The sequence below is a fragment of the Ptychodera flava genome, chromosome 14 (assembly GCF_041260155.1).
Source record: "Ptychodera flava strain L36383 chromosome 14, AS_Pfla_20210202, whole genome shotgun sequence".
In the NCBI taxonomy this organism is placed as follows: Eukaryota; Metazoa; Hemichordata; class Enteropneusta; family Ptychoderidae; genus Ptychodera; species Ptychodera flava.
The window spans coordinates 36467068-36487916 of NC_091941.1; the positions used below are offsets into that span (position 1 = coordinate 36467068).

At 37.2% G+C, this 20849-nt stretch overlaps 1 protein-coding gene across 1 annotated transcript; it reads right to left on the bottom strand.

The window, feature by feature from the left end:
• Positions 1-1940: 1940 nt before the first annotated feature.
• On the bottom strand, positions 1941-14216 carry LOC139150327 (glycoprotein-N-acetylgalactosamine 3-beta-galactosyltransferase 1-like). Its single transcript, XM_070722627.1, has 3 exons — positions 13932-14216; positions 5528-6205; positions 1941-3194 (listed from the first exon to the last, which is right to left on the bottom strand). The coding sequence occupies exons 1-3, from the start codon at positions 14109-14111 to the stop codon at positions 3081-3083; spliced, it is 972 nt and encodes a 323-aa protein (XP_070578728.1). The 5' UTR covers positions 14112-14216; the 3' UTR covers positions 1941-3080.
• Positions 14217-20849: the final 6633 nt, after the last annotated feature.

Below are 20849 nucleotides of genomic sequence, written 5' to 3' on the forward strand. Positions count from 1 at the left end.
CTATCGCAAGTGTGCGTCCGACGCGAGATTGTGATCATTCACGCAAGCAAAGTCTCTGTAGACGACATCACCAGTTGTGCATTTTCCCATTGGCTGTAAATATTACATCAATGGTTTTTCTGTACAATTCACAAGGATTCATTACTCTTCATAGTTTCACTTGAGGCTGTAGCTCATCAGCATATGCAAATTCGCTTTTATGGAGCTTGTCCACAATGGTAAAGATAATACGACATTATCCGTGCTGTTCAATATAAGGTAAACAGCATTTACGTCAAATATATAAGGGTTCACTCGCAAACTTGCGTATACATATGTATGTATGTTTCTATCTATCTATCTATCTATCTATCTATCTATCTATCTATCTATCTATCTATTTATGCCAACCGAAATAAAATGTAGTAATTCTTTTTTTATATCTTTTGTAATGTCGCGTCATGAAAATGAAAATGGAATGAAAAGAATGAACTTAATTATAACAGCAATAAACTTGTAAAGCTTTAAATAATAAACATATAGAGTAGACACGTATGTCTATCATATGAAGATATTACAATTATGAATCAACATCGGCTTACTTTCATGAAACTGATGGTAAGAAGGAAACACAAAGCAAGGAAAGTGTAATGTTTGGAAAACAGTCAAATGAAAGGTGCTGTCACTACTTCAACTAAAACCAAATTTGTGTATCTGTTATCACAGGCACAAGCCACCTACGTCATCTCTTGAAAAACTATTCTCTGATCCTTGTACGTCACGACATCCCGTGGTACGTCGGAAATTTTTGTGTCGACGGCCGGTATTTCTCATGCGATATGTGTCCTACTTTTAAAAAAAATGTAAAAATCAGTTAGTACCATTGGAGTCAGACAAAATACACCCACTGGACAAAAATCGAGTCCTTGTGCTTTAGTTTTCTTCGTATTCGTATATCTCAACTGCCACCTGAACTTTCAACGTACCAGAGTACTTTCACGTCCTAGACCATGACTTACAGTTTTCACTACAACAAAGGGAGGGGAAATGTCAAGTGTGCATGCTGAGCATCCAAATGTCGTGTCGTGAAATCGATATTTTCATAGACTACGGCAATAATAATCAAAACAATGTAAATTCCAAGTCTATAACGCCAGTATATTCGAAAGGAATTATGTGAAGTATTTCGGAAAAAAACCAAAGCTGATCGCATTATCGTGGGTTCTGTAAGCATTTCAACGTGCAGGGTCGAATGGGGAGTACAGACCAGGTAGAGGGCACAGGGTGGTACACAAACGTATTCCTCGCTCACGAGAAAGACGATCAATAATGATATATTGATCACATGCTAACGGCGTACTCATGTCATTCCACAAGTAGTTGACGTTGCCACCACAAGTCGAAGACAAGTGGTGCCACGGTCATTTAAGTCAGTGGTATTTTCCTTCGCTGAACGAAGAATATATATCATGGAATAATATGTAATTACTTGAGTATCATGCATCTCGCAATCCTCTGATGATTACAAGATGCATGGACCTTCATGTAATTTATATTTATGTTACTGAGCTCTGTTAATTTCTGCGAAGTTATTTGTATACCTGGATCTTTCCATAGAGATTTAGTAGCTGAAGGAAAACTGAAAAAGTGTTGTTTTCGAATCTCCATTTACACATTTTTTTACTCAAAATTCGTGATTTTTCCATTTCCCTGGTTTCTCCACAATAGTGTAAATCAAAGGAAGTCGGCTATCGATGACATGTCATGACAGGCGAATTTGAGTACACCGTGTCTGAGGATATTTATGTTTCGTTCTTTTTCTCTGAATGAAGTGCAAAAGTTGCAACGTGTGCTTAGAATGAATTAATGGCTCTTTTAACATCTGCCCTTTTGGGTGGTTAATTACCTTGTTCGTTTCTATGTCTTAAATTACACGCAGCAACCAATATGAGGTGATTTTTAAAGTTCACTGATATAATTTATTTATTCATTAACCCGCGAAAAAGGAAGATGAAAGAAGGAAATGCAATCAAAAGATAAAAAGATACTCAGAAATGACGAAATGTTCAAATGTGCAAAGCAGTTATGTGAAAGGAAGCTATGGTACATTAACGAACAATCCTGTAACCAAAACGCCACAACTCATTGTCAAGGGTTGAATATTCAAATTTCAGAAAGGAACATGTTGCTATAGTCACACCAAGATAAACTTTCTTTGTGAATTGTCTTGAAGTATAATGAATTAGTCACAATCATTTTGATTTCTTCGAATTTAGGTAACTTTATAATAACATTTTAGACACACCTTTTTGATATTTTAACTGAAAGTTTCAGAAGTTATCGTAAAATTACCATAATAGTACGGTCTCAATGTAATATACTGAAAGGAAGCAACTTCTGACAGAGTGAATCGGCCATTCTCTCAGAAAAGTTTCCATCGGAAAATCAATATCGTTTTGTTCAATATGACGGATGCACTTAGTCTCCCCGTTGTTCATTAAAGTATGTATGACAGGGAAATACTTATTAAATCATCAATACATAAACATATTCTGACACAGAAAAGAAAGTTCCAGAAGTTCCAATATTCAAAGCAGCGACGTCAGAGCAAGGCTCGAATATAATTTTCGAAATCATTTAGAATGTGAATTGAGAAGAATTGTGTACTTAAAATTACATTTTCAAGTTTATTAAGCAGTAATACTAGTCCATATATTTTTCTATGCATTGACGACATCGCACACTTCACTGAGGAATTTTCCAGGGTTACGGATTCATCGAGTGTCTCTCATACTGTTTATCGGTTAATTGCGAAAATTATGTGTTTTCAACCCACTCTCGAAATTCACAACAGTAGCATTTTATCTTGACTTACTTCATAAAGAAAATGTTAAATTCACGGAGTGTGAAATGAAACTACATCAACGAATCAAATGACCTTCGTTTGAAATAGGGATCAACATTATTATAGGGACGACTTCCGGTTTCTTTAACATAAATAAGTACATCATGCATTTACGGCTGCTGCTGATGAAGGTATCACAAGAGGAAGGTTCTTCACAGATCCTCACTCTGGGCTCGTAATTGACTCCAGGTGTCCATCAACACCTCTGTGATTGAGGGCGCACTTTGTATAGCAGATAATCAAACATATACATATTCGCAGGAGAAATTTTATGCATGCTCACTAAATTCTCTGAGCAGCAATCTTTGCCCTGGAAATGAGAAAGAAAAAGAGGATGAGTGAAGGAGGGTGGACAGACACATTCACAGACAGACAGATATAGAGTGGTAGAGACAAAGAAAGCAAAGTTAAAATGAGTGGTAAATTATTTATCGCCAGAAAAAAGATGAACCGAAAGCACATACCAGAAAACTAAGGCCAAAATGTTTCTGGACATTTCCTATAGCAATAGCATAATTATTCAGAGCTCGTTTCCACTTACGTTATAGTCAAGTCAACAATAAAAGATGTGGCTTTTTCGCTAAAATTCGCAGGGATTATTGATTGCATAATGGTGGATTTTGTTACTGGAAATGCACATTTTTATTTGTGATAGGCCGTAGTTGTGGAACTTCGTCTTCATTGTTTAGCTTTGAGATGTTTATCGCAGTTAGAATATATTTTAACCGGTTTTTTAGCATACAATTCTAATAGGTAAAGCTACTTTAACCCTTTTTGAGCGTAGTGATGGCGAGCTTCGCTCAAATATATCAAATTAATTATGACATAAACGATCCTCATCTTACATATGCAATGCCATCGCATGGTCTGACAAGAGGTCTGTACCGCCATACATCCACAGAATTCGCCGACACTGATTTCATGCTGTGTTCGTCTTTAGGGTCTATGGTTCGTCCTATATCGTTTGCTGTATGGGCACATTGTGTCTAAAACATTGTCTTCAGCTCGATTCACTGCATAAAATCTGCCTTTTCTGATAACTAAAAGAAAAGGTTTATGGACAGGATTGCCATTCGTGGAGGGAGATTTCATAAATGTAGGGGCAAACTGCAATTCGCAACAATGTAAACCAGATATGTACTGAAAATGCTCACGTGTTTCAGTATATATTGCAGTTGAATTTAAACTTTTGCCACGTATTTGCAACTTCATTGAAAGTGTTATGGTCAGCATCATGAACAGTATTCAGCATATATTAATTTCAAGGTCATTAAGTATATGAATACTCAACTAGCTGAAATAAAAATGCTAAATTTCTGTGACTGCTGTCACTTTATCACTTCTTTATATAGCAACTGTAATTGCCTTTGGTTAAGTCCTTCAAGCTATATATGCCAAACTGTTAAACCATAATACATATACAAATTATAAATAAGCTGACATGATGATGCAAAATATCTTCACTTATACAACATAATTTTCTCATCAATATACATAGCACGTGTCAAAACCTTTTTCGAGTCCCTCAGTCTTATATCGCTATATAGGAAAGTCCGTTAAATATGCAAATTTGTAACTTGCTGATGTAAAAATGCTTTACAACTTTCATTAATATTTGATCAGAGTTCTTCAACGTCCATAGCGTGCTCAATCGACTTTGACGAAGTCAAGAAACATATATCCCTAATATGGAAAGTTCGTTACATATGCAAATTAGTGATAAGACGTTTCACAAATTCAAAACTGACTTATGTCATGGTATCAAATATATATATATATATATAAAGTTTCGACAATTTTTGTTAAATCAATGGAGATATACATGCCTAATTAGCAAAGTTCGTTAAATACGGAAATTAGTAATTAGCTAAAATTAAAAAGGAAAAATAACTTCAATAATGTCATATTGCAGTATCTTTAAAGAACATAGCAGGTTTTTTCAATTTTGATTAGGCCTTCAAGATATAAATCTGTGATAAGAAAAGTTCGCTGAATATGCAAATTAGTATTAGATGTTCCACGAAATCTCCACCTACTTTGGGCATTACAGTTTCTTCAATGTACGAAACAAGCTTCCTCAATTTTGAGCAAGTCAATCCCGATGTATATCCCTAATTTCGAAAGGTTCCCTCAATATGCAAATTAGTGATTAGCTGAAGTGAAAATACTTGATGACTTTCAATATTGTGGTAACCTACTCTTATAAAGTTACATAGCATGTTTCGCTAACTTCCATCAAGTTAATCCTGATATATATCCCGAACTAAAAAGTTCATTAAATGCACATTTGAAATTGGCTGAAGTAAAATGCTTAATTACTTCAATCTTGTTGTAGCAAGTTATTTTAAAACACCATTAAAATAACTTGAGATATAGGTGCATGTAAAACGGGCACAGAGAATTAGTTTAATGAATTTATTTTAGCTGGTGGTAAAAGTTGCAATCGTCACTGTAGTGAACTAACAAAGAATTCTCAATTACTTTATCCGTGGCCAATTATTTCAATATCGTTCCTATCATGTAACAAAACGTTAATCTTTCGTTCATTTTTTTATTTATTTACTATAAGCACGCAAAACTTAACCGTAATAAGAGTTTACATGGGATACGTTTTAGCTAGGATAACAGATTATAACAACCTACCTGAACAGTAGGATAATATTCAATCTTGGCCCTGTACTTAGATACAGACATGTTAAAGTACATTTCCACTGAGAAATGAAAGAATCGTTGTTTTCCATGTTCGTCCCTCGAATCGCGATGTGGAACACCAAGCCTCTCCAAACACCGGGTGAGTTTTACGTCGTCGGGACCTCCTTCTTCCGGAGAGCATAAAGAATCGTTTTTCAATCCGATCTCCACCAATTTTCTCAACGCGGCCTTACTGATGACATAGCCTGCACCTCCGTCCGCATGAGTGACGTTGAGATTGTTTGCGTTCCTTACTCTGTTAGCAAAGAGTATGAGTTGTGTCGTGTTTTCCCGCTCTAGCATTTTTCGCAGATTTTCAACGATGACGTATGTGTCACCATCGGCTTTCATAAACCAGTCAGCATCGTTTATATGGTGCTCATAGATGTACTTGTAAGCGGCCTTTACTTTCCCCCACACGAAATGATAACCTTCTGTTACATTGAGGCCGATGAGCGTCTGGTTCTGATTTGTTACGCTGCTTAAAAACAGCATTTTATCAACTCGTTTGCCCCAAGTTTCTCTCACTGCGGTAAGTCGTTCGCCATTATCGGGTGCGGTGGGTATGAAACACAGTATTCGGACGGGTTTGTTGTTGGAATGTGTCAGGCTCGCTTCTTTAACGTGAGACTGTAAAGGAAACACAAACTAATTATACTTAAATGATACCTTCCAGCAGTACCATGGATATCGACAGGACCTGCCATGATTAAGCAAATATGAAGTAAATCCATACATTTACTTCTGTAAAAGAAGAACGTTGCACCATCAGGGAATCATCATTTAACATTCTGTGTACAACACTTAAAGGGAAGGTGTCGTCGGAACTCTGCTCAAAGGTTCCAAGGGACCCCTACGACCGATGTAAACACTGTATCTAGGGTACGTTGGCGATTGATAAAAGTTAAAACATGCTTGTTAGCAATAAATATCCTAAAATTTAAATGTTGCAGCTATGTTGACGTGACGCATCTAAGATATCACGCATGAAATGCATTGTTTGTAATTAAAGAAAGTTGCACACGCGCAGATCCGACGACACCCTCCCTTTAAAAGAAAGATGAACAACTGGTTCCCTTCCACAGACATCCGACGTTTACGAGAAGGGAAAAACGATGCCAGTAAGAGACAAAGATAAAAACATGCATCAGCTGTGTGCCTTATAACACAGTATTTACATTTGGTCTGCCACCATAAACACACCTAATTGATAAGGGAAACGCGGGGAATTTTAGGTCCCGAGAAATCTATACACGGCCTTTCACCATGGTTACCCGGGTCGATGACATCAGAGGCAAGAACTTCGTTTAGTTTTTCTTTCTTGTTCGCAATAGTTCAGACGAAATGTATTGTTCACATAGTAATCTGTGTTTTGTTGAAAGTCTTGCATACGTATCTGAATACATCGTTCGATATTTAGTTCCGATTAGCAATATTAGCCTGCAGCCTTATCGTAGGCTTCTTTTCTGGATATTAAGTTTATCGAGCTAATTTGGAATTGCTGCGTTTGTCTGCTTTTGAGTCAGCAATTACGTAAAAATACTACCCACGCTTCATGCTATTGACGCTTTCTTGATGTTCACATTGAACAATGTGACGGAATAGAGTGAAAGAATGCATGAATAGTCTGTCCTTTTCCCTAAATATCCGACAAAAATGGTCGTCTGAAGGCATGCAATACAATTATTATTCCCTCAACATATGAGTTTGCGAGTCCTCGTGGCAGGAGACCATTGCCATCCTACCATTTACCACATGCCAAACCTGCCTTCAAGTCTAAAAGCCATGTGGCAAGGCAGTAATACATATTATTTTGAAGGACCTTCGGGTCACACAGCTTTAAACATGACGTTACTTCGTATTTTTCCCCTGAACTCAAGCAGTGCTTTCCTGTCAATATTGTTATGCATTTATAGGTAGAAGTTTAAGATTTTCAGTATAAAATCACTTTGCTAGTATTGATGATTGTAAGAAACGTCATTTTAATATTAATGATGTCCGTATCGTGGGTTAGTGTACCATCACTATTTTTAATTGTGAGCACCAGTTGTAAGCAAGGGTAATAAAATTCTAACCTTGTATCTGCTATCATGAGGTATTAATTACATCATACCGAACAAATGGGTAGTAAATGGGCACAGCAAAGAGTGTTTCACAGGTAAAAAGAGTCGCCGCCGTAAACTATTGCATTTTTCTATCGCCATACCCAATGTTTCTTTCAAACGTGTTTAGAATAGTGTAGTTGAAGTAACATAAACTGATCCAGTACTTAACTGTCATGATGCTTTGTTCACTAATTGCTGAAACATTGATAGAGACCTATTCATGCTTTCTTTATTTGGAATTTTTAATAATTGCAGCAGCTATGGTAAGGGAGCCTTCAGTAATTACAGGGGGTGGGCTGGGGGAATTGGGGGAAGGGTCACTTTTTAGAAAACAGTTCAAGGGGGAGGGTCACTTTTTATAAACCTATCTTGGGGGAGGGTCACTTTTAACAGAAGCTGATTTTATGGCCAAAACTTTGATTGTCCGTGTGATATTTCCTGAATAGGAAATCACCAACAAAATACGTACACATTATCCACAAGTTTCACAAGCAAAGAAGATGCAGTGGTATCCTACATTAAACACCTTGAACAGTTAAAACTGATAAAAGACAAGAGACAAAAACATATGCAACAGGTGGAAAAGTGTATATCAATTATCAAATGTCCATAAATGCAAAGATATTGTCAGTTTTATATTGGAAAAAGTGTGCATAGTTCTCTCATAGACTACCATGTACAGTAAATCAACTTTTAAGTGAAATTCCAAAATCAAATTTCTTGCACACCATGGACTTGTAACCACTCTAGTCTAATCTAGAACAACAATGTAAATAATCAAGCATACATAAATGCACAGATTTATCTAATTTTGTACTGAAAAAAAAATATTCATAGTTTCATCATAGACCGCCATGCATAGTGAATCGACATTTCGGTGAAATTCCAAAATCAAATTTCTTGCACAACCATAGATCATTGTTACCACTCTAGTCTAATCAAGAACATAAATATAAATAATCAAGAGTACACAAATGCAAAAAATTTACCTATTTTTGTATTGGAAAAAAACTATTATAGTTTCATAATAGACACCATGGATAATGAACCAACTTTTTAGATGAAATTCAGAAATCAATTTCTTGTACACAAATGCACATTTTACTTCCCAATTCAAGCAAAGTACATTTAAATACATTATCAAACATATATAATATACAGATATAGCATGTTTTGTGGGGGAAAATTGTCAATAATTTGTCTGATAGACTCCATGTACTATGATTTGATATTTTGGATTAAGCACTAAATCAGCCACATCTTGCTTTCTTATAGTTGCACAAAATATGGTGAGCCTCTCTCAAATGTATGAAATACCATATCTTTCAAAAATTCTTGCGTGATAAATTGCGACTGTCCCTCAAAAAAAAACCACCAGCCCTCCCCTCTGTAATTTGTCTCTAACATAACAATTGAAATATCGTTATGTAAATTAGCTGACACCGTTTCAGTTATTCCTGGGGAGAATACCGCAGTAGTTGGGGGGAGCATCAAGTTTTAGAATGTCGGATAACTGAGATGGTCACATTTTAGACATGAGAATAGGAGAGGGTCACATTTTACGGTACAGGTGTGCGCGAAATTCCCCCGGCCCACACCCCCTGTAATTACTGAAAGCTCCCTGAAGAATGATTCTATACAATTTGGGGTTTTTTGGTTATTGAAATGTGTCATTTGCATTCTTTCCACATTGTATTCAATGCAAAACGCGTTCAGTGTAACATGAGCAGCATACTTTTCAAGGAGGTTGTTCTATTGTTATAAAGAAAAGTAACGTTTCATAGTGTCATATTTGTGTTACAATACTTTTAATAAGAAAATTATTAAAGTTATCTTTATAACGTGAAAAGCCATGCAAATTTTGTTTATGGTTTTGGACAATTATGCGAAGGATGTATTTGACAGCACAAGTACAACCAAAACTACAGTGCCGCATCCATATATCCATATATTCTTCTAGGCATTTTAATTATTACCGCTTACACTTAAAAGTCCTCATGTTGCTGCATTAACGTTTCAGCGCAGTGTTTTACAATATTACAGTTGGCCTTCCATTGCACAAAAATTAGCGACCCCATGCTGATTCATGCACTAATGGTATCGACCTCCCGGAAACCGTTCCATGAAACATTATGACCCTTCAACTCGCCTAGTCACTCAGTTATAATCGCCGACTTTCTGGTGATAAGTGGTGGAGTAGACTGCAATAGAGGAACAATAATCTGTAACAGCCTTACGTTTAATCTGCGCATAAATAATACTTGATACTGTCAGATTAAAAGCACAGTAATACTACGATATACATACGCCGCAGTTGGTAATACGCATGCTTCGGCACACTGCATGGCATATTGCACTAAGTGCTAGATCCTCGCTATATTCTAATATTGAGCGGATTCCACTCACATTGAGGGTATGTCCTCCGGCAGAGAAGATTATTGCGAGCGCACTAAATAAACCTTATCCTGTCTCTTCAGTCTAATCATTCAAAAGATAAAAAACGATTTACAAATTAAATAGAGATAGCGCAATGGAAATTCAGAGCCCTGTATCAAATATTGTACAGAATCGGGATAGCCTACTTAGCTCGCGAATCTGCCATGAATTTTGGACTCAAAAGCAGACTACAGAGTCTGACGACTTAGATATGGCAAAGCACCTGTAAAATGTTTCACTTCGCAATATCTTAAACACGCGAGTATTCAAAAATCATCTGTAAAAAGTCTTATCATACATGCTATGCTGTATTGCCATTCTTCTATTGTTCAGACGGTACTGATATGAGCCCATATTTTAACTAGTGAAAATACGAATTATATTTTCACTGTATTACCGAACTACTTACAGCGACGCGAACACGTGACCTTCGCTGTATGCATGACCTTCGTTTGTATATACCATGTATATACATATAAACAGCTGAGCGAATAAGACAAATGACAATCCGAAACGTCATTATGATTATATGGTCAAAATTTTGTTGTTTGCAGTCACTTCATGGGCATTGCCCTTAGGCACAAAAAACATACAAACAAACGTATTGAAAATTTGTATAATTTGCCGACACCTGTCAATTCACGGCCGGTCCTGTGGCGGTGCACGGTGCAGTGTTTTCGTGTCATCTACGCTGCTGAAGATTACACCATAGATGGAAGTATCATTACACGTAAAGATCTCGGTTGACAGAGCATCATGATAGAATCGGTTTGCGACAAGTTTCCTGTTGATGAGCTTAAAGTATCTGGGCGGTGAATTACATCGTTTACAGTCGTAAATGAGCCACGAAAATCCAACTGCACTGAAAGTGAAAATACTCGCGACAGACAAGGTTGAAGGTGCACATGATATTTCCGATTTGTCAGTTCACAGGTCATGATCGTGTCTGGTGGCCGGTGGCACCGATGCGGTGCGGGTTTCAGATACAGTGTGCCATCTAGGGAAAGTCAAACTTTCGCTTCGGTTGTTCAAGGAAGTTTAGTTCTATTTAGGCAAGCCAGGAAGGAAAATATACGAGCAGAAGACGGAAATACCTTTGCAATGTACTTTTATTCGTACAGCAACAAAATCACGAACGAGTTACTTCATGTTTTCACTAATCCGCTTACTGAGATGGTAAATTCGGCATATTTGACGCCTGGGAACATGTATAGTTCTTCGAGATAAACTGACTGGTAGTGGTACGGGTATTTTATCCACTGTATGTGCATTCATAGATGTCGTAGCTCTAGCTGCTTGCTCTGTGCTCTAAGCTGTTCATACTCGATAAGAGTTTGAGTGTGGCGCGAGTATTTTGACCCGATTTTGGCGGCCTCATAACTTTCACGCAGGGATGAGGTTATGTATTAAAACACGAAAACACACCCATTTTGTGAACTTCCGCCTATGTTTTACATCCACCGTCATTTTTAACTAAAGATAAATCTTCTTCAAATTGTGAAAACCTGTGTCGACATCGTAATAAATTGTTTGCTGTAAAAGTGCTCCATAAACCCTCCTTTGCAGTGGAATGGCCCAATAGCGGAATAATATCAAGAAGTGATACGGTTGTCATCACTCCTTAGCAACCAACTTTTTATAAGTACAGCCTGGAGGAAGCAAGGTCGACTTCAAGTCGATTTTGTTGCTACTTTCGGAGCGTCTGTAGGAAAACAGTCATAACCAAAGCATACATGTATGATAAAGGGGTTATAACACGAAGTTTGGTCGATACCGCATCGTAATCTCGTGATATGTCCGCATTTTTACACGTTGCTGCGCAACTCGTCAAAATACGGACACATCACTCGAATACGACGCGGTATCGCCCAAACTTCGTGTTATAACCCCTAAATATCACATAGTGTACGACATACGCAGCACAACACGACACGACGTGCAGAACACAACACAACCCAATTAGCACAGCACTAGCTGGTATAGTAAGTGCGGACTCAAAGGGGGTTTCTTAATCAATATAGGCCTAGGCCTAATGTCAGCGACAAGAACTACATTCAGATGAAAAGATGAATCTCTGATGAAAATTTCAAGTGTATGAACATGTTCCGCACAACGTTTGATCACTGGTATGGACGAATTCAAAGGCATGAAACATTTTTTTCTTTTCATGAAATGATGCAAATTAAAGAACAGCCGCTGATGCTAATACCGGTTTGCTATATTAGACAGTGTTTAAGTACAAATCCGCAAAATATTTTAATAAGAAAATTATTAAAGTTATCTTTATAACGTGAAAAGCCATGCAAATTTTGTTTATGGTTCTGGACAATTATGCGAAGGATGTATTTGACAACGCAAGTACAACCAAAACAACAGTACCGCATCCATATATTCTTTTAGGCATTTTAACTATAATTCCTCGTGTCGCTGCATAAACGTTTCAGCGCAGTGTTTTACAATATTACAGTTGGCCTTCCATTGCACAAAAATTAGCGACCCCATGCTGATTCATGCACTAATGGTATCGACCTCCCGGAAACCGTTCCATGAAACATTATGACCCTTCCAACTCGCCTAGTCACTCAGTTATAATCGCCGACTTTCTGGTGATAAGTGGTGGAGTAGACTGCAATAGAGGAACAATAATCTGTAACAGCCTTACGTTTAATCTGCGCATAAATAATACTTGATACTGTCAGATTAAAAGCACAGTAATACTACGATATACATACGCCGCAGTTGGTAATACGCATGCTTCGGCACACTCCATGGCATATGGCACTAACTGCTAGATCCTCGCTATATTCTAATATTGAGCGGATTCCACTCACATTGAGGGTATGTCCTCCGGCAGAGAAGATTATTGCAAGCGCACTAAATCAACCTTATCGTCTCTTCAGTTTAATCATTCAAAAGATAAAAAAACGATTTACAAATTAAATAGAGATAGCGCAATGGAAATTCAGAGCCCTGTATCAAATATTGTACAGAATCGGGATAGCCTACTTAGCTCGCGAATCTGCCATGAATTTTGGACTCAAAAGCAGACTACAGAGTCTGACGACTTAGATATGGCAAAGCACCTGTAAAATGTTTCAGTTCGCAATATCTTAAACACGCGAGTATTCAAAAATCATCTGTAAAAAGTCATATCACATAGTGTACGACATACGCAGCACAACACAACACGACGTGCAGAACACAACACAACACAACTTAGCACAGCACTAGCTATGTAGTAAGTGCGGACTCAAAGGGGGTTTCTTAATCAATATAAGTCAGCGACAAGAACTACATTCAGTATAAAAGATGAATCTTTGATGAAAATTTCAAGTGTATGAACATGTTCCGCACAACGTTTGATCACTGGTATGGACGAATTCAAATGGCATGAACATTTTTTTCTTTTGTGAAATGATGCAAATTAAAGAACAGCCGCTGATGCTAATACCGGTTTGCTATATTAGACAGTGTTTAACTACAAATCTGCAAATATTTCAGGGACTCCAGAAAATTAATCCCATACACCATTGGGCTGTGTTGCTCTCTCTCTCTCTCTCTCTCTCTCTCTCTCTCTCTCTCTCTCTCGTATGGATATCGCTTAACATCAATGGTTTAGCGCGTGGACGATACCTAATTCATTTTATGTTATGAACGCATATGGTAATTTCCGAATGTAATATGCCCTCAGGAAAAATGTAACCTAGTTAAAGTAGCTCGGCCTTTCAATACATGAAGAGAGACTTCTGAAGCCCAAAATGAAGAAGAAACTTCAAAAATGAAAAAGGAAAGTTTAACATGTATATATACTGTACCTCGTTAAAACCGGCCTGCTTCCAAATCGAGTTTCCTGACTCCGTTGTTTCTCTTTGTTGCATCATTGGGATGAGAAACCACCGGTTCATGCACATCAAGAGTGCTATTTGAAGACAAAGAAAAAGCACAAAAGCAACAGTCTTCTTACTCAATCCTATCGCCTTTATTAGACGATCCATGCCTTATCGAATGACGATGGATATTTGCTATCGCAACTGTGCGTCCGACATCAGATTGTCATCATTCACAGTAGCAACTTCTCTGTGGATCGCATCGCCAGTTGTGCATGTTCCCATTGGCGGTAGATATGACATCATCGATTTTTATGCACAATTCACCAGGATTGATGAACCCTAGTTAGTTTGACTTGAGGCTGTACCTTATCAGCATATGCAAAAACACTTCAGTGTAGAACTTTTCAACACTGGTAATCTTAATCTTAATCTTAATCTTTATTTCTTATATAGCGCATTACATTAAAAATAATCTCAATGCGCTTTACACTTAAAATCAACAAAGAGAGGGATAAAACATAAAATTGTTTTAAACTGACAGTAAAAAAGCAAAGTTAAAATTAGCAACATGTTATAAAAATTCATCATAAAAACTACAAAAATTATGAATAAAATGACGTAAAAAGGTGAGTTTTCAGTTTACTTTTAAAAACATCGAATGACTGAACCGCTCGAATATGTAATGGCAGAGAATTCCATAAGCGAGGTGCACAAATTGAGAAAGCCCTATCACCGTAATACACTGTGTTTCCTATTGGCTGATATAAATTTACAACACTAGAGTGAGAGCGAAGTGTGCGCTGAGTGTCACGGACTGTAAGCAATTCACCTGTACTTTGGAGCGTGACCATTGAATGAATGAATGACTGACTGAATGACTGACTGAATGACTGAATGACTGAATGAATGAATGAATGAATGAATGAATGAATGAATGAACGAATGAATGAAAACTAAGTATTTTATTTCCTTGCGCCTGAGGATGACGCTATTAAATTTTGTAAATTCTGATGAAATTTCTTAGGTTAAGCTTTAGAGTAATGTTCCCATTTATTGTCAAAATATTTAGTTTGAAAGGTCTTCTCTTGAAGATTTCAAATATGATACGTAATACTTACATGACATTATAGAATACATTTGCTATACGTGTCCACAGGTTGATACGTAATTTCGCCAAAACACACAAATTGATACATAGGAGACGGTAGCAGCTTCTGGTTATCGTATAACATTAAGTAGCATTGCACATAACCAACGTACTTTTTGAAGCAACATTGCTTATTAAAGATGTCATAAAAACCCTGTTATACCATATATTTTCTAAAAGCAGTTAAAGTAAAGTTTAGAATGGTAGTAATAGTTTACCAAAAGGATGAAGGAGGTACATATTTGAGGTAGAAAACCTTGGGTTTGACTTTAATGAAAAAAACTTAAGCTAAAATCTTGATTCCGTTTAATAAGATTTAATATTACATTTGGAACTAGAGTATATGTAGAAAAACACGACAATTGTGTTTTGTGTAAAATAATGTGAAAATTGCACTAAATTTGACCTAGCCAGAATGTCGTTAATTTTTTTTTAAATGTTGAAGACAAAAGAAGATAAAATATAGGGTAATTTGTATAAATTTACACTTCTTTCTCAGCCAACTTACGACTGCTTGTAATGACAAAAGGTGAAATCTACTAGTATTTTGAACTTGGGTCAACAAATCTATACCTACTGGTTTAACACCCCCGAATAGAGTGAGTGAGGGATTGCACTTCAACACTGTGTATACTGTGCACTGACAATATTCGCGCTCAGTTTCAAACATGGCATCTGTCAGTGAGCAATTTACATATTGAAAACAAGATCGTTGAGCAGTCACCGCTCCCTTTAACTCTTAAACTATTAATTTTCAGTTCCATACTTTATTACATATTTCGTAAAATACCCTAAAAATTAATGCTCGTCAGTTCTACAGCTGGTCTCTGGACAATATATTTACAAATATAACCAATGCGCTCTTCAGTTTGAATGCAGTTAGTAGAATTTTTTTGCCAGTGGAGGATGTCAAATAACAAAATATATAATTTATGTGGTAAACAGGGTATCGAAGCTTGTTTTTTGCGTTGTTGACTTCGGTTTACACTTGCTGGCGAGTATATAACTTGTTGGTCAACTCTGGTGTATATATCTATCGAAGCGAGAGTGCGTGTAAATTTACTAGATTTCTAACTTATTGATTAAAGTCTCATAATTTAATCAGGGAATATATACTCACGCTCAATCGCAGTTATCAAATCTGTCTCGGTCTAAACCAATCTCCACACAGATCGAAGCGCAGTGGGGAAGTAGTGCTGCGTGGATAATTCGAACCAAGCTAGAGGGTTTCCGAGTCAGTGTAGCTACTGTTGAGACTCCCTAGCAATGTTTTAATTTTCCACGCCGCTACAATCTCTGCATGGAGACTGGGTCTAAACATATCGTTCGCAAATCACCTTTAGCGGTTATCCACAAACTTGTTCTACTCGGTCATGATGGGTAATCTTGTTCCCTGACATTTTATGTTCTGATAACATTGCCCTTCACCCAATTATGCGTTGGAAATGCTGGCCTTCAACCCATTTTGTACTCATAATACTGTCCATCATCTTATTCTGGAAAGACCACACTGTCCTTCACTCAATTCTACACTGTTCTCATACTTTCTGTTTTGAGAAACATTGTCCTTCAATTTAATCAGACGTTGATTTATATGCAGAGTAGGAACCCAAATATTATCGAACGAGGCATAGCCAAGCATGTAATAGGCTTTCCTCTCGGCAAAGCATAACTAAACATCAATGGCTATCACTGAACATAAATGGTTATGACTTACTGCTTGAAAAATGACTATGATGTTCTCAGCTATAATGTAAGGTAGCCTCATACTGGCGAACCAAACCGTACTTGAATTTTCTTCGTGTGAAAAAGCGAGGTGTCTCGGCTGCTAATCCGATCTTTTTTAGAATAAGGGTGATTACGATATGTATTCTGGTCTGACAGAAATACTTTTTGCAGTAAGGAGCATGAGAAAACACTTACACACTCCGATTGGCTAAGATGGAGTGTCTCACACTCCCTTGGATTATTCTGGTACCTTTTGTATAATTACGGGAACAAAATTGATGTTTTCGTTTGTAAAGAATGCTCAATTCACTTATGGCGTACTTAATAAAATGACAAAACTACTAACAATTTTTAGATTTTGGCACAGGACTTCCACGTAAAAAATTAAAGTTGATTAATTTTTGTACATTTGAGTATGTTTATAATGACATACACTGAATAAATGGATCATTAAGTTTTGAAAATGCATATGCGTGATGGGAGAAACCTGGTTCATTTTACGAATTCATAAAATAATTTCTGAATGTAATGTGCCCTCAGCGAAAATATCAGCTAATTCAACGTTGTGTATGAGTTGATACCCATGTATGCAGCAGTATCTGCAGTCTTCTCTGCAGTCTTCTCTGCAAGGAGTACGCGTACATGACCGAGTGATCAATTGGTTCGTAACCATACTTATCTTTTTAAATTTTTATAAAATATAGAAAATATAGAAAAAAGCATAAAAACTGTGTAAAAATACTTGGTAACTTTAGTATTTCTTGAACATATTTGCATCTAGGGGATATTACGACTGACAACTTCAATAACCCATATCTTAGCTTCACATCTTGGTACTTTCCTTGGTATGTGGTATTTTAACATTTAAAATTACTGACGTTAGAAGTTCAATTCACACTTGAAGCAGAATAACAGAGCTGACTCTTGAGTTTAAAATCGAAATGACAGATTCATGCCACTGAAAATACCGAGATCAAAGGCCACAGAGTTCACGAAAATAGCCGAGTAGATTTACTATTGAAACGGTTCCCATTCACAGCCGGCAAAATTTTGCCTGAAGACAGTGTGTTGAATTCAAGACTACACACATATGTTTCTGTAACGGTCAATGACTTATTTTACAAGCTGAGTAATTTGTACATAAGGTAGACTTCATGACGTTAAATCCCTACCACCTACACTAACACCAACAAAACTATCGTCGCCTTCGTCGTCGTCATCATCATCATCATCATCATCATCATCATCATCATGTTGAAAACTACTTGAGTAAGCCGATAACACTTCGAATCCGATCTAAATAAAAACAAATGACTCGCTCACTTCGGTGCATACGTGCTCAAAGTATGGGACCTCAAAGCATCTTCCGGATTTTTGACAAACGTCATTACATTGTAAAAGACTCCAAAAACTTTACACTGAGTACAAAAAGTACCGCAGGTTGTAGCTCCCGATTTACTCCCGACATCTGGGAGAAACTGATTCATTTTAGTCTATGCCTATCGAATGTCGCGATGGCTGTGCTCGATGGTGATTACTTTTAACTACTTGTATTGTTTCTCTGTTCATGTACAACCCTCGGGGTGAGTACGTGACAAGACATTCGCTAATTAGCCCAAAGAAACTCTCGGACTTTGTAGTGACTATGGTCGCTCCAAGTTTCATCTCTACCTGCATTTCCTGGATAATGACGTACATTTTCACGTAATCCCCCTTTTTCAGGGTTGATGGATCGTTTTGCTCTGAAATCAACAAAGTTCAAAAAAGTTGAAACTACCATGTAAAACTTGATGTCATTGAAAAGCTTGTGCATCGTTTTTCTTGATGATAGACGTGTAATGTAAAGACCAATGCATGATTTCATCACTACAAATCACAAATAAACACTTTTTATTTACTCTATACATGTGCTGAAAATATGGTTGGCATCTGAGGCAAAGAATTTTCATACAACTGTCTTTACCACGTGTTTTGCTCCTCTCAATCGAGGCATTCAACTTGTATGTAACCTACCGTATACGTTTTCCCTCCGGCAAATGCCAGCGTTCCCTGCTGACCAAAAGAATCTTTACCTTTCATTCAGTGCCCTAGATAGCTCAATGTTTGTTGGTAATTGTCGTCTAAACGCCATACAGTGAAGCCATAATTTTTGTCTGGTTGCAGACTCTGACGTTGATCAGACCCATGTCAATTGTAGCTAATTTCATTGATAAGGGAGTCTTCATTATTTACAGGGGGCGGGGCGGTTGAATAAAAGTTGACCTCCTCGAAGTTGTAATTCTAAAATATCACCCCTCAATTCATGAATTGTAATATGTGACATCCTATCAAAATAATCGATCTAATTAGATTTAATTAGTTTTGGGCCAATTACCTGTCAGTGTACAAGATGCAGTTCACCTTTGTGAATTTGGCATTCCGAGTGACTCATCAGAAACAATTGATGAATCGTTGGTGAACTAAAAATGCAAATTAATCATTTTACTGTTTTTCGTTAGTTTTCCAAGTGACAAAGTTCTATTCATAGAATGTTTGTAAACTGCTACAACTGTTTTATATAGATTGCAAACCGCTAAAATCATGACGTCACTGTAAACCGCTGAGGTTTTACAACCTTAGCTGTTTACAATCTCATTGTGATGATTTCTAACTTTAATTCATGTAGATGTGGGTTATTTATAGCTGTATTTACCCTTTCTAGACCGGAAATGCCATAGTTACATAAAAAGTCAGTATTTACTATACGCATGATACAGTGGTACCGGTACAGCCGAGACTTGTGCAGTTACGTTTGTTGTTTGTTTGTTTATTAGTTTATTATTACAACCTGGAACCAGCACTCTAGCTGATAGAATCATATTTATGTTGTTCCTCGGCTAAGTACAGAATAAACTGTATTCCATTCCAATCGTTTTGGAGATTCGGTTCTGTTTTAGCAATGTCATAGTTCCGTGCAAATCCTTTGTAAAATATAACCAACCCCCTCTAAAACCGCCCATTGTAAAATTTGACCCCCTTCATAACCGTTTTGTAAACTCAACCCCTCTGATTTCCACTGGCCCCCTCCCCCAAAAAGATGAAGGCTTCCTAATATAGGACCGATCTCAGTCGCTGATAGCATGAATACTTTTATAGTGTGAAAATGTCACAAATTTACGACGAAATATCTGTGACATATCAAACATATAAGCAAAGCAGTCTTCGGGTGTAAGTCCAGTAACTGTCACACAGCCCATACCGGCATCACGAACCCTTAGAAAATTTTCTTCGTAATTTCATAGGAATCGAGCAATCACGGTATAAACAGGAAAGAATTGCGATAGTCAGGCTACTTGAACTTAGACATGTCAAGAAACGACTCGAACTTCGATAACTTTGCACTTTCATACTGACTCCACCGGAGTCTGTGAGAGCCTTATTGCGTTCATTGGATATTAAATGTTTCTTGTATCACGCAATACGCCGCTTACGTAAAAAACGCCGTGTTGTTACATTAATAGACAAGCAGATGGATTTTGAATATAACTATATTCTTGTAACATTTCGCAGTAATAACTAAAATGTTCAAAACTCGAGACTCGCCATCAAGAGGACCTATTCTCGGCAATGTCGTTGACTGTGATATTTACAAACTGTTGAGATGAGACTCCTACCAATGCAAACTCGACAGAAACCAAGACAACGGCGTACTTGTAACCATAGCAACACGATAATATCAAAAGTATCAAAACAACAACCACCAAAACATCAATATCCACCATAATCATAGGCAATAGCAACATCAGCTTCAGCATGATCAACTATTATTTACAAAAATAACCACAGCCCTGCGTGATAGGAAGTTAACTAACTAGAACCAAATGTTTTGCATTAGATCCGAGAAATATTTCGATGCCAAGATTGATATACACAACCGTTCTCTGTTTCTCCCTCGGCTTCTCAGCTGCGTTGGCCTGTTAATGGTAAAATTGGCATCTTGACAAGCAGAGATCACTGGCATGACCCCGAGAAAATTTGTTTCCAAACCC